General features: G+C 41.7%; 1 protein-coding gene across 1 annotated transcript in view; it reads left to right on the top strand.

Moving 5' to 3' along the window:
* The window catches only part of col7a1 (collagen, type VII, alpha 1), a 48,965-nt gene that overhangs the window by 22,855 nt on the left and 11,816 nt on the right, over positions 1-14,294 (top strand). Inside the window, exons 64-95 of the mRNA XM_076110677.1 lie at positions 292-327; positions 743-778; positions 1,307-1,411; positions 1,504-1,569; positions 1,962-1,997; positions 2,089-2,124; positions 2,215-2,262; positions 2,357-2,392; positions 3,500-3,625; positions 3,754-3,963; positions 4,049-4,084; positions 4,206-4,250; positions 4,383-4,499; positions 4,588-4,659; positions 4,766-4,810; positions 5,644-5,679; positions 6,872-6,907; positions 6,999-7,043; positions 7,150-7,182; positions 7,311-7,373; positions 7,491-7,526; positions 8,049-8,129; positions 8,284-8,352; positions 11,669-11,704; positions 11,878-11,937; positions 12,056-12,100; positions 12,182-12,217; positions 13,452-13,487; positions 13,573-13,632; positions 13,757-13,882; positions 13,971-14,042; positions 14,216-14,251. Of these exons, the coding sequence (XP_075966792.1) occupies positions 292-327; positions 743-778; positions 1,307-1,411; positions 1,504-1,569; positions 1,962-1,997; positions 2,089-2,124; positions 2,215-2,262; positions 2,357-2,392; positions 3,500-3,625; positions 3,754-3,963; positions 4,049-4,084; positions 4,206-4,250; positions 4,383-4,499; positions 4,588-4,659; positions 4,766-4,810; positions 5,644-5,679; positions 6,872-6,907; positions 6,999-7,043; positions 7,150-7,182; positions 7,311-7,373; positions 7,491-7,526; positions 8,049-8,129; positions 8,284-8,352; positions 11,669-11,704; positions 11,878-11,937; positions 12,056-12,100; positions 12,182-12,217; positions 13,452-13,487; positions 13,573-13,632; positions 13,757-13,882; positions 13,971-14,042; positions 14,216-14,251 (1,956 nt within the window). The remainder of the gene's footprint in view (positions 1-291; positions 328-742; positions 779-1,306; positions 1,412-1,503; positions 1,570-1,961; positions 1,998-2,088; positions 2,125-2,214; positions 2,263-2,356; positions 2,393-3,499; positions 3,626-3,753; positions 3,964-4,048; positions 4,085-4,205; positions 4,251-4,382; positions 4,500-4,587; positions 4,660-4,765; positions 4,811-5,643; positions 5,680-6,871; positions 6,908-6,998; positions 7,044-7,149; positions 7,183-7,310; positions 7,374-7,490; positions 7,527-8,048; positions 8,130-8,283; positions 8,353-11,668; positions 11,705-11,877; positions 11,938-12,055; positions 12,101-12,181; positions 12,218-13,451; positions 13,488-13,572; positions 13,633-13,756; positions 13,883-13,970; positions 14,043-14,215; positions 14,252-14,294) is intronic.

Below are 14,294 nucleotides of genomic sequence, written 5' to 3'. Positions count from 1 at the left end.
TTTGACTGTTTTATGTAATATTTATTTTAATCCAAACAGTCAGAATATCAATCTTGTTCAGTAGTGCTGGATGTTTCTTTCAGCATGTCTTTCTATAACTCCCTAATTTGGTAATGGCCTCCCTTGACAATAAAGCAGTGAGGACATTTATTTCAGGGCCTGCTGCATAATGGTGATCTTAAGTGAGTCTCTAAAGCAATGGCAATGAATTATCTGAGTGCTCCTGCAGCAGACCGGCCACTATTCAGTTTGTTTGTTCAAGTCTGCAATGCGTTTTGTTTTGACTTACAGGGCGAGGATGGTGTGCCAGGTGAAGATGGGAGAAAGGTTTGTGGCTGTTATCAGTTTATACAATCATCCGACACTGACAGAATGAGGTTTAGTCGGATACTGTTTCTTCTAACTTAAGCTGACCAACAACAGCATTTTGCTGTTTCGCAAATTCATGTCACCAATCTTCAAACATTTTCCCAAAGATATCCTCTTATGAATGTTATCATGTAAAATTGTCTGTTAAAGTGGCGCATCTTTGATATAGTGCTATTTGTAAATATTATCTTTGCAATGCTTTTAATAATGTAGGACACGCCTCCATGTAAAGACGGCAAACAAAATGACTTAAAATAGAATAAACAATACTTTAGATAGCTAGGACTATTGTCTTTCAATGACTTTGTTTATGAAAAGTTGACTTATGTCTGTATTTCCTTGTGAATCTGACTGTGCTGTCTTTAATGTGCAGGGTGACAAAGGAGAATCAGGAGCTGCTGGAAGAGATGTCAGTTTTTCCTTATCTCTTTTACATCGTTATCTCTTTGTGTTCGGTTTGTTTCTACGCTGTATCCTGTCCGGTCGACCCGCCCCTTCTCACCCCCGCTTCCTGTATTGATCCTTGACTTTATTGTATTACAAATCAGCTTCCCTCCTTTCTTTTCTCCTCATCACTTTCCCACTCAAGTGTGTATTTATCAACTGTAGTTTGCTCTGACATTGACATTACCATCACGCCCTCACTCACTGCGGAATCAATTGGCTCCTCAGAAGCAGCTATATTAATTCACAAGCCTCTAATGATCAAGCCTAGCCTTTAAGGGGGGACCACTTCTGAGAGGAATCCAGAAAGGCACCAAATGTCAGTGCTGTGCTGTTTTCATGTGCAAATTTACATTAATTATCTCTGCAACATCAGTGGAGGGGTGGCAGCGGCCACCTGCTTTGATTTTATAGTTCAGCCTCAACTATAGCACAGGAGGAAGTAACCCTGTGTAGAGAGAGTCTCAGTTGTGTAATTGCACATGTTTTCCAGGGCCGAGACGGACAGAAAGGAGACCGGGGTCTTGCTGGGCCTGCCGGACCCTCTGGCTCTTCCGGGCCTCCTGGAGTACCTGGCAGCATTGGTCCACCTGGACAGGTGTGACTGTTGTAGACACCTTTGAAAAATATAATGAATGGGAATCATAGTTTGTCGTCTTCACTAATCTATACACGGTCCCTGTCTCTCAGGTGGTGTATGTTAAAGGAGTTGCAGCGGCACCAATCCCCGGCCCGCAGGGGCCTTCAGGAACCCCTGTGAGTATGCATGACTTTGCAGCTTTCTGACATTGTTGTTAATCACAGTCTTTTAATGCATATTACAGTCACTGCTTTTAGTGAAAGGCTGTGTACTAGAAAAGACCTCCAGGGCTAATGTGTACTAATGGAAGATAAAATCATTATATGCACAGGACACTTCCTCTGTATGTAATTATGTTTTCATTTAGGGTTTCTTTTTTGCATCAAATTAGAACCCTCTAGCTGATATCTGGCCCTCGTGTGGTCATGTTGTCCCCAGCAGCATTGCTCTCCCACATGTAGCGGCAGAGATGTGTGTCCTTATCTACATCTGTCCCTGTGTGCTGCTGCAGCCCTCCCACAGTCTTATCTGTTGATGTTTTCATCATTGTCCTTGCTCTGTCCTTCAGGGCGTTCCTGGGATCCCTGGAGCTCTGGGAGCCAGAGTAAGTCGTGGTTGTCTGTGTTGATCCCAGTTTGCTATAGATTCGTAAACACTTGGTGGTTCTCTTGACCTTCTAACTTTCTTTGTTCCAGGGGGATAGGGGCTCGTCTGGCCAGAAAGGTGACGCTGTAAGTTAAAAATCCATCCCTATTGTATTGAAAATGTGTCGTGAGTGAGGTTTTATGTGTTTTGACACTTTGATCTCTTTTTATTGGCAGGGAGACCCAGGAGAGGACGGGGCGCCGGGCAGACCTGGGACAGCAGTGGTAAGATGTCAGCACATCACTGTGACTTGCGGAATCATTTGTTTTCAATATTGTTCATCTCTGTTGACTGATGTTTGCATATTTCTCTTACCAGGATGTACAAAAGGCTCTGTTCAGCCATGGCATTCAGGTATGTGGACTGGCACACAATTAGGATTAGCAGTTTAATGATTCTGTAACATTTTACAGTTTGTTGAGCCTTTTAAAGGTGCAGAAAGGTTTCTAGTCTTCAGTATTGTATGTAATATAAGGAGATATATTTAAATGCAGTGGATACATCTTTACTCTGGAATATGATTAAGTTATGGCATGATGATCCCTTCTAAAATAGAAATGTCTGTCAGTGTTGATGAAGAGTAATGCCTCCACACTGACGCCAAAGCACACATTTATTTTGGATGGACACTTTTAAATTGTTAGTCATTTCATCAATGCTTATTTCCAGAAGCTTGAAATATAAATTTGGCAAATTATAGATTCCCATAAAAATAGCAAGACAATTTGAATTTGTACTTGTATTAATTCCTAGCAGCCTTAATCTAAATACTAAGTCATCTGTTATGGATATATAGATGAATAGTTTAGCATAATGGTTATGCTAATTGGAAATGCCCTGGAACTGTGTTTTTATTTGTCCATTTGTTCTTGCAAGTGTCATCATACCAGATGTATTTATAACTTCTCAATCAGTTTGAAAATAAATAAATTATATAATAAAATAATAAATAAATAATGTCTTCAATCCAGTAAAAGAGGATTACAGAGTTACCATGGTCCAATATGGGATTGGCTCTTGGTTTATGGGCATCATAAAAATAGGACTGCAAGTAGTTAAAACTCCTCCGCAGCATGTGAGGCTTGATGTCATAGACGTAGACCACTGACTCACATAGATTTATGACTGAATTGGCACACTACTTAAAATAAACGGCACCCTGATAGTGTGGAGGAGTTTGCTAACCTCGTTCAGTATTCTTGCAGATGAAAAACTTTCTCCATCCCTCTCAGTAAAACCATATATTTTAGAGGTTTTGTGCAAATACATTTTACAATGACCATTTTTGGGCTTGTGGAATACGTGAAAATAAACACGGATTACAAGAAATTCTCCAGCTGCTGAGATGAAATCTCAATGGCTGGTCTTGAACTGATGTCTAACGTGTTTTACAGACGGGCAGCTGTGGCTGAAAGTTATTTAGCTCTTGCCAACTATTTCCCTTTTCTTGCCTCCACACAGATATCGGATCTGAAGGTGGTTGTGGACAAGAAGGACATATCAGTGCCTCCGCCAGTGCAGAAGGCAGTGAAAGGTGATAAAGGTGACAGTGGTGAATCTGGACCGAGAGGATCGTCTGGTGCAGATGTAAGTATGACTAAGGGCATCTTGGAGGCTTGCAGTAAATACAACAAAAAAAAAGAACGTAATTTATTTTACGTTTTTGTTTTAAATTTAGATTTCTTTATCTCTCTCCATTTCCTGTTGTGCACCAGGGTTCCCGTGGTTTCCAAGGAGAAAGAGGAACAAAAGGGGATCAAGGGGATCGAGGACCCATGGGAGCAACTGGGCCTACAGGTAGAGCTATTGGAGAGCGAGGGCCAGAGGGACCCCCGGGGCCTGCTGGAGTGTCTGGCAAACCAGGAATACCGGGAGTTCCTGGGCGACCTGGGGAACTGGGGGAGGCTGGAAGAACGGGAGATAAGGTGAGTTGAGGTGACTTGGGCAAACAAATGTAGATGTTTCATTGAACATGATTCTGATAATATAGCGTATATATCTGCATTTCAGGGGGAGAGAGCAGAGAAAGGTGACAGAGGAGAAGCTGTAAGTGTTTATGTTACATTGACATTTCTTATTTAGGTCCACCACATCAAGGTAGTGAGAAGAAATTCATGTTTTGTGTAATGACTTCCACACTGAACTGAGAATTTCTTCTGTTTTTCAGGGTAAAAATGGGCTTGTGGGAGTAGCCGGCCCACCAGGTCAAAAGGTAAACAAACTCCTTCTCATCTTTTGTTATTGATGCAGTGAAACTAAGGAGATTCAACATTTCAATAATGTAAATATTAGATACACAGTACATAGAATGGAGTTCATAAATATTTGTGTGTATATACTGTAGGGATCTTCTGCTGACTCAGTATTAATTGGTGCGCCTGGAACCAGAGGCCCTCCAGGAGTTGTAGGACAGAAGGGAGAACCTGGTGCTGCAGGATCACCAGGACTTCAAGGAGAACGGGTACGATTTACACATAATACAATGACATTTGTCATGCACTGTCACATGTTTCTATATGCAAATGAGCTACGTTTAATGTGTCTTACAGGGTTTTGTAGGGTCTCGTGGTGACAAAGGAGACAGAGGCCAGTCTGGAGAAGCAGGACGTGATGGCTCGCAGGTGAGCTGAGTGTTGTAATAATCCCAGACTCTGAAAGTAAGAGAATCTAGTTTTGATCTTATTGTTGAAAACAATGTAAGAAGCAATTTTTGTTTTGTCATTTTAGGGATCACTGGGAGAACCAGGAAAACCGGGTCAGGACGGGAAACCGGTAATGTGACATACTCTGTAAAGTTATACGCATCAAGTTATTTTTTATATATTAGAGCGTGATATAGTAATGACTTTCTTGGTTTAGACACACGTGTGTAACTATTTAGTGAATGTTTCTTTTCTTTCAACAGACTTGGTAAGTGTGTTTCTTTTTTCTCATGAGAATAACAATATGTAGTTAATACTTAATAATTGATTAATTTACAGTATTCTGATCGTAAATATAGGATTATTTATTGTTATGAAAGATTTAACCGCTCAGTTTTTTTATTTTAAAACCAGCATAATTCCAGTTAACATCAGAGGTCACATTAAGGTTTGATCTTTATCCTTACCATAGTATTTGCAGTGATCACTTAAAGCCCAAACACAAATGATGTGCTGTATGTCATGACTGTGTGGTCGGGTGCAGAAATAAATGAGAGGAGAGGAGAGGTATTAAGCACTTCTTCACACTTTGTGTTTTCCTTCCCTCCATGTTGGAGCAGGGCCCAACAGGGCCCGCTGGTCTTCTTGGCCAACCAGTGAGTAACCGGTAACCCAGCAAAGGGGCTTCCTCTTTGGCTTAATCCTCAGAGCAAACCACTGGGTTGGCTGGTGGAGCTCTCTTTTCCCCCTCTTGGGCCGAGGCTTCATAGATCCTTAGACCTTACAGCTGTGCGGCTAACACCTTACTCTCTGACTTCCTCTCTCTCCTCATGTGTGTCTTATCTCTGCCCATTTCCTTTTCTGTGTTGTTTGTTTCCCCTCTTCAAACACTGTTCTCCACCCACCTTTCTTCCCCCCCATCCCTCCTGTCACCCCTCCTCTTCTGTCTTTCATCCTCTCCAGGGCCTGCCTGGGTTCCCAGGAGTTCTAGGCAGACCGGTAGGTTCTCTGCTGCTGGCTGGCATGCTTGAGCTCTGGAGGAGGGAGGGCTGGGAGAACCTGTCCCTGTGGTATCTGATGCAAATGGGGAAAGCACCAAAGCTTTAGAGATGCCAGTGGGGTTTAGCTTAGACAGGAAATAGCTTGAAAGATGTATCCGCATTTAACAACAGGAGACGAGAACAACCTATCATCAGCATGCACATCGTCATGTACCTCCCAGACAAATTCCAATCCCTTTAATCTCAATGCATTTGTATTGGAAACATCCTTCTGGGAGCTGGGATAAGAGTCAGACGTTGATCCTTTCCTCATACAATATGAATCAAGACCAACTGTCCCCAAAGCATCCGTGTCAAACTCAAAAGTTGAATTTTTAAACATGTAAGACACCAAATATTTGTTGGAGGAAATGAAAGGAAGTCAGCTGACATCTTTTGCTGAAGTTCTTGCCAGTATCTAGTGTACAATAGTAGAGGGGGAATATAAAATTGGGTTTTTGGTTCTCCAACAAGTACTGTGATGTGAATTCGCTTGAGTCTGCTTATCGTGCATGCAGCTGCTCCTGATGCTGTCTGTTGTGTGCTTATCCCTCTCACAGCACTGGTTTTTCAGCGCTTACCATGCGTGTGTCTCTTTGTTGACATTGTTGATCCTCTGTGTTTGTATTGTCCTACCTGTTGTCACGAGTCAGTCAGATGCTTTATGTGTTTGTATATTTGTGTCTCCTAGAGAGACTCTTGTGTCAATCAGTGACACATCTGTGTATTGTTTTTGTGAACTCCATGTTGTCTAATTTTGAGTATATAAAAATGTATTTACGGTTTTAATTGCTCAAGTTTTATAAACATACGTATGCATATATATGTTGCTTAAAGGAATAGTTTGACATTTTGGCAAATACAGTTATCTCTTGCTCGTTTAATAGGGGGTCATGCTAACAAATAGTCCTTATTTGTTAACTGGGCACAGAGGCTTCCTGGAGTTTTGTCATCATCTAAGGTTGCGTAGCAATCAGGGGAGACTCCCAATAAGTCATTTTTAATGAGTGGTATCAATCTTCTCGTCTAACTAAAGCGATTAAGCTTTTCCAAGATGTCAAAATATACACTTTTAAAATGTGGCCTGTGTGCTGTTAGTGAGTTTTCTTATGACGTGAGTATACTGTACATGACTTGTATTTTGCTTCTAGGGAAACCTAGGAGAGCCTGGAATTAGGGGGCCAACTGTAAGTATCACACGCATGATGAAGCATACATGCACATTCACACACTATCAACAGCAGCTGTTTACATGTTGGTGGTGTGTGTTTCAATTAGGGCCCCATGGGTCCCAACGGGCTTCCAGGTCCACTTGGTGTGAAGGTGAGTTAACTACATCTCAGTGCGCTACGTGCCACGGCATGTATACCGGGATTCTTTTGTTTGTTGCTTGCTGGCCAAAGTCATAAAACGTCTGTGTCTCTCACAGGGTAATCAAGGAGAGCCAGGTGTTGGCGTCAAGGTAAAACAATTCCAGTAGTATTTTACATATTTTAGTCCAGAGGTTCAATTCACCGAGTACCTAATCACATTTCAATCTAGACAGTGAGGGTTTTGAACCGTGCGTGAGTTTATTTATCTTATCTGCAGGGTCCTCCCGGTGCCCAGGGGAGCACAGGTCTGCCAGGACCAACAGGTCCCCCTGGAGCTGTAGTAAGTGTCCCAGGGAGAAACTGCTTCCCTGTTTTTCTCATGAAATTCATAAAAAAAATCTCATGGCGTGTACCAGATTGTGTTCTTTCTTACCACTGCATTTATTTTCCTCTGCAGGGTCCACAGGGCCCTCCGGGACTGTCGGGGCAGGTGGTGAGTATGTGATGTGAGCACAGTGAGGAAGTGTAAAATTGAAGAAATGTTCTTTGCCTGAGGCATTTCAATTATAACTGAAAATGGGAAGGTAATTAAATAAAAATGCCAAAACATGTGTACCAAGCTTTTGCTGACAAATGGCGGCTTCAGCTGTGTTTTGTGTTCATAGTTTGAACATAACACGTGATTTGTTGTACCTTCAGCTGAAAAACGAGCAATCCTCTCGACATGTCATGTACGCTGTACAGACTTTTATATAACCTTTTTCTTGGTTTCCTTTTTTTTGTAAACTGTTGGCTGTTTGTGTAATAATGCCTCACGATTATAAAATAAATATGTAAAATAAGTGGAGACCCCATTACTGATCCATATTAAATGATGATGTGTTGATTGAAGACAGCTGCACAGATCTGTTTAGATGATTTGCTACCTTTTGTAGTGCACTCGAATGCAAATGTGACTGCACATGCTTGTGATTACACATGCATCAAACCCACTGAAGTATGTGCTGCTCCTAAGGGTGAATCGGGTAAACCAGGAGTCCCTGGACGAGATGGGGTGCCTGGCAAAGAAGGAATACCTGGATTACCAGGAAAGCAGGTGTGTGTGTGTGTGTGTGTGTGTGTGTGTGTGTGTGTGTTTTACTATCTATGTCTGTGTTCTTGCAGGCGACTGTTTATGCAATGTCTAGTGTGCACTGGGCTGTTTTTATCAGGTCTTCCTCTGTGTCATCATTGTGTAATTTGTTCCTCAGGCCAATGCTGGACCTCCAGGCCAGGCCGGCTTAAAGGGGGAGCAGGGAGACAGCGGTCCTCCAGGGAACGTGAGAACATGCTTTATCTACCGAGCAGCCGCTGGCCAAAAGGACAGTCAATGAAATTGGTTTTGTGGTAGCTTTTATTAGATGTGATCCCAGCTACAGAATGATTTGCTGCCTGAAGTGATAAAAAAAAATCATTTCTGTAGGGCTATTATTAGCTTGCAACTGTGCGAGTTTTCATCTGATGCCTATTCTGAGTCTTCCTTCAAGGGTCGTGGTTGGGATGCTGTTGTTTGTCCACCTGGGGCTGGGGCTGACTGTTACCCAAATCGTGCTCCAGAGACATTCCCCTACAATTTGTACACAACTTAATGTTGTCCGGGAGTCCCACTGTTAGCTGGTTATATGCTGCTGCTAGCTGTCTCTATAAACTGATATTGTAACTGTGATATGTCTGAGTAGGCTGCAGCAGTGTGAGCCATGGGGCTGTAGGGAGAGGAAGGAGACGAGCGCTCCAAACGGCTCTCAAACAGAAGACATCAGAATATATAGACATTCTCTATTGATGAGGGGATCTGTCAGTAGCCTGTAGTTAAAGTCAATACAATGGGCAAGGCAGAAATTGAGGGTGTTTAAGGGTCGTTAAATCCAGAAACTGCGCTCTACTTAGCAATATGAAGCATAAGAACCTCGTAGTTTGATGGAGGTTCACCAGATAACCTGCTGTCATCACTGTTTCTCATTTTGCGTTTAGATATGCAAAGAAGGGGGTCGGCTACATACCTATAACTTAGGAGATGATTAGTTGTGGGTTCAAATGTGTCCAAAGCGCTCTGTGGTGATAAAACTGCTACCTCTACCTATCTGGGCAAAGTGAGAAAAGATCTGAGTATTTTTTTTTTTTTTTGAGTGAACTACCCTCTGTAATATCAAATAGCCAGCGTAATCCTGGGTATTTTGAGCTTGGCTAAGGCAGAAAAACAAGAGCTCCATCTTCCCTTGCAAGTTCTCTCAGTGGGATCTTTCTGTTATACGACTGTTATTGATTAACATTCAAAGAGAAAATTCTCTGGCACCTGCTCACCTGTATAATGAGTTTCCATATGTCAGGAACATATTTAGTCACTCTTTCTTACGTTTACACTACCCTCACATAGTCTACATTATCTGCTGCAATACAGCCCTGGAGTTTCTTGCAGAAATGTAGCTAAATGAGGAAAACCCCTGTGGAGGCCTGAAGTGCCTCCCACTCTAAAAAATAATAGAAGAACCAACCATGAACGTGAATTTCAGCTAAATCCTTGCATACACGTTTGCATAATTGGCTGTTGGATGAGTGTTCTATTACCAGCAAGTGGCAAAAGCTGATCTGGATTAGAATATACAGAATATATCTTTAGATATAACAAGAAAAAGAGCCTTGACAGATATATTGTGCCCTTATAGTTCTAAGAGCTCATCATCTTATCATTCACTATCGTGCACAATAAGCCTCTTATAGGAATTGGCAAATTAGAGTAAACCAGATGTTCTAATGTAGCTGCTCCCATTATTGCTTGAATTTAATATTTCTCTCTAGAAAGACACTTTTGCTCAACCGTAATTTGTCAGCTCCACTTGGCCTTCACATGGAAACTACCTTACCACTCACACTGAAATATTATTGCATGCCAGTTCTCTGTATTTGAATGACTGCAGACATCTGTTAATAGGGATTGGCTTGTCGTGACAAGGTCTGGGCCAATTCTGATGATGAGGATCTCAATTAAGCCACATTTCAGCTCAGTGAGACTGAAAATGACAGAGAAGGTCACATGCGTTCATAACTTTCTCTCTGCAGGGCTGACCACATTATCACATAGAGTCAAAATCATCTCTGTTCTTCACCTTCTATCCAACATGGCTCAATACAACTTGTTTGCTTACAATATCAATATTATTACACTGTGGTGCAGATTCCCCCTTGTCCGAGTACGGAACAATCAAACGTTTTAGCCTCGAGCGCAGCTTATTATAATGCATAACTTGAGTCTGTTAGGATTGCTGCCAGATATCACAATGATATGTATTAGCACACACATTTACTTGCTATTAACTCCAAACTGCAATTTTTTTCTAAGCATTTCAATAGAAAACGGTGTCTCGCTTGTACAGATGTGGAACAATTGTGTTAGAGATGTAATGTCCACTTGGCAGTATTTAGAGAGGCTTTAGCTGTTCAGTTAAGCATCCAAAGCCCATGTTTATTCAACCACAGAGAGGGGTTGGTCATCCACAACAACAACAACAACAACAAAAACAACAACGTGCACCTATTTTCTGTGATGTGAACTTAAATTAGTATTCTACTGAAATGAGTTATTTCTCTCACTCCTGTATTGTTTCCACTAGTGTGTTTTCCTCCAACCCCTTTTCTTCCTGACAATGTTCAGGAAGAACACAATGGGGTGTTTTATCAAATGTATGGAAGCAGGTAGCTCATACACTAGAGTAGCTTTTCGTGTGGCTTTCTCTCTGCTGGTAAAAAAAAGAAAGATGGAGCTTGATTGTCACGCACTCTGTAGTCGCAGCCATTCCTGCTGTTTGTAATGTGGGCATGAATCGTGATGAGTTTCTCGAGCAGCTCCCTCACTGCTGAGGTTCAGCACCCTGGACAGAGCCATGGTGACACTGCCAGTGAGTTCACTAGTTTGATGAATAACAAGGCAACGCTTGCCCATCTGCTCAGCAGCTCCACCATTTGTTCAAACACACACACACACACACACACACACACACACACACACACACAAGTGACATCGCATTTTCCAGCTCCACAGTTGCAATGAACTTTGATAACAGTCACATGTAAAGCTTTCTAAATTGGTTTCAGACCTTCTGAGTGCAAGAACCAGAGCTTCCTTTTTTGCTTCATTCTTGATTCAGACAACTTATCTGGAAGTTGTCATTCTGTCAAGACAGAGCCGAAAAGATTTAAGGACACAGAAAAAAAGACACAGCATTTGATCACAAAGTAGCTCTCCTCAGATTGTTCCTTGAATGTCAATTACAATTGAATAGGCATATTATTAGCACAATACGTGCATATCTTAAACAAGTTGTTGTTGTTTGTTGTAAGACCATTGCCTCCCACAGAGAAGAAAAGTATAGGCTGCCAAACACTTTCACTGTGGTATAGTGCAATGTTTAAGCCGTAGGAGTTGTGCATTTACTACCTGTGCTTGCCATTAAGGCTCTTAATGTTTGAGAGCTGGAAAGGCTAATGGCTAATGTAATACCAAGGCTTTGAAGTACACATATACCTATTTTTATACAAGAAGCCATACCATGCTGCACAAGTAATTGCTATTATTTTCTCCATTTTTCTGCACTGTTAAAGGCTGTGGCTGGAACCCCTGGACCCAAAGGAGAGAGGGTGAGTCACTGTTAATGGCATTAATGAGGAAGTAGCTACTTGAACCTTTCTTTGATTGTGACATACTCAACTAATGCAGCTTAGTCCGGAAATGAGAATACTAAAAGTTTGTAAATGAAGAAGCAGAACAGAGCAACTGAATGACATCACTTTCCTGGTTATGATTGATGCAGGGTCTTAGTGGTCAAGCACTCCCAGGCACAACTGGAGAGAGAGGTCTAGCTGGAGAAAAGGTGAGTCTGCCTAAAGCATTTCGACTGAAGGCTCACTCTTAGTCGGTGCCGCAAGACAGTGTGAAAATATCGAGCGCTTTTTCATTGACGCCGATCACTAATAACTGCTGTCTTTCAGGGTAACAGGGGAGACAAAGGAGCTGCTGCCAACAAAGGAGAGAGAGTGAGTGACATCACGCTGCAGGGAAACAAATATTCATAAAGTTAACATCACATTTTCACATCATGTTATCTGTCTTCATAGGGAGTGGATGGTGAGCCAGGAGAGCCTGGAGAAGATGTAAGTTCTTCCACAGCCACCGTTTGTTTTCTGGATTTCTTTTCTTTTCTCTCACGTGTTATATTACTGAATGTGTTTTTTGTTATTTGCGCATAGCTTCAAATTGTTCCCAAAGGTCTAATGCTTTCATCTATTAGTGAAGGTTAAATGCCACCATTACACTACCATTAGTAGTGTGTAATTTAAGGTAAAACGTTTTTACCATAACGATGTGAGTAACTACTCAACTGCATCCAGCTTAGACTTTTATACTAATATGATCAAATGCAGCATATTGCTATTTAGCACGATGGGACGGATAATATGGAACCAGCCGAGTGCCTGCGGGCACCAAATGATTAAGACAAAGACTAGACTTTTAAAGTATTTGTTAACAAATTCAAAATGAACAGGCATCAGCTAAGCAGATGTTGCTAGAAAAAAAGAAAAACAATCACGGCACATAGCCACGATGAAAAATATACTTGGATGGCAAGTGGTCAAAATCAACATTTTACATTAAAGACTTAATTTACACACTTAGAGTGTGGTCACCCTAGGGCACCACACTGTGTTAATCCAGGGCTGTTAGCATAATCAGCTGCAATAATCAGCTCCAAATTGGACATGTTGATCATCCTCGTTATGTAATCACATCCTACTTAAACCCATGTTTTAGGCATTTCTGTTATCCAGAAATCAAACAAGGGTGCAGGAAATATGTAGTGATGCTGGTAAATGGATGCAGATTTTGCCACACATGTAAAGCAAGGATTCTTTATGCCAAATGGTTTCTCTTCAAGGTCAGTCCAATTATTTAATCTAACCTTGATCAACCATTTTTTCTACCTACAGCAGTGTTATTAAAGTCTCTAGACCTCCTATCCAGTTGTAATTGTGACAAATCTCCTCTGATGCTCAATGTTTTGATTATTTGAGGTTAACGAGGCATGTTAAGTGTAATGACAACCAAGCCACTGACAGTACACACTAAAGCTGATGGAACGTGTCTTCACCAGCATAATAATGAATGCCGAACAGATATTTTGGGGGGCATGCAGAAATGTGTTACACTGTTAAAACAAACTGCAACTGTGCTTCATTATTATTATTATTCTTATTATTGTTAATATGAAAAAAGCAATGGTTTACATTTGTCTGTTTTCTTTCCAGTCAGGTATTATTGATATGGGTCTTAAAAGAATCCACAGTCAGTCGCTCTTATTTTCACACCTGACATTTGTCTTTCATGCAGGGGTCACAGGGATCTTCAGGGCCAAAAGGAGATAAGGTAAGCTTTCTGTCATGGGTTGTTATTAATTTGCCTGAAATCAAAACCAATCCAAGTGACAGTTATGACGAAATGTGTGTTGCAGGGAGAGAAGGGCATCGGACATTTAGGTCCTCCTGGTCGGGTTGGGCCTCAAGGCTTAAAGGTGAGTAACAGCATGTGGTGCAACATAGGATGATCTACTGTATGTTTTTACCTACCTCTCTAATCAGTAAAAGTGATCTATCAGATGTGAGATAGGTCAAAATCTAACTCTGACTTCATTTCAGGGAGATCCAGGCCTTCCTGGTTCAGCTGGTCCTCCAGGGCTACAGGGGAAGTCAGGTGATGCTGGGCAGCCTGGCCTGAGAGGAGAAACTGGACAACTAGGACCTGCTGGACCACAAGGGGAGAGGGTTGGTGGAGCTGCTTATTACACAAAACTGTATTTTCTTTCTCTTAATATATGTGGTTGGTTTTCAATTACTGAGGTCTCATTTCCAGGGTCTCCAGGGCTTTGCAGGCCGTGCAGGAAATGTCGGACCCCCTGGTCCCGCTGGTCCTCCTGGACAGGCAGTGAGTTTAGAGCCTGTTTTTATTACTACGTAAAAATCTATTTTTAAAAAAAAGTTAAAGGTCTGAGAGAGAAAGGGAAATCGACAAACACACAGATGAGTGATGAATTATGTGTGCATTGTGTGCTTTTTATCGTAAAAGATTCATAAATCTTTACGATTCATACTTTATAGGGCTCTCCTGGTACCAACGGGTTCAAAGGGGACAAGGTGACTATCCAAGCGACACATATTCCTGTCTCCCTGCTTGAAC

This window comes from Anarhichas minor, unplaced genomic scaffold (assembly GCF_050575085.1).
Source record: "Anarhichas minor isolate MPS153535 unplaced genomic scaffold, ASM5057508v1 ptg000043l, whole genome shotgun sequence".
In the NCBI taxonomy this organism is placed as follows: domain Eukaryota; kingdom Metazoa; phylum Chordata; class Actinopteri; order Perciformes; family Anarhichadidae; genus Anarhichas; species Anarhichas minor.
Note: the sequence above shows the minus strand (reverse complement) of the source record. Positions and strands in the feature narration are given on the sequence as shown.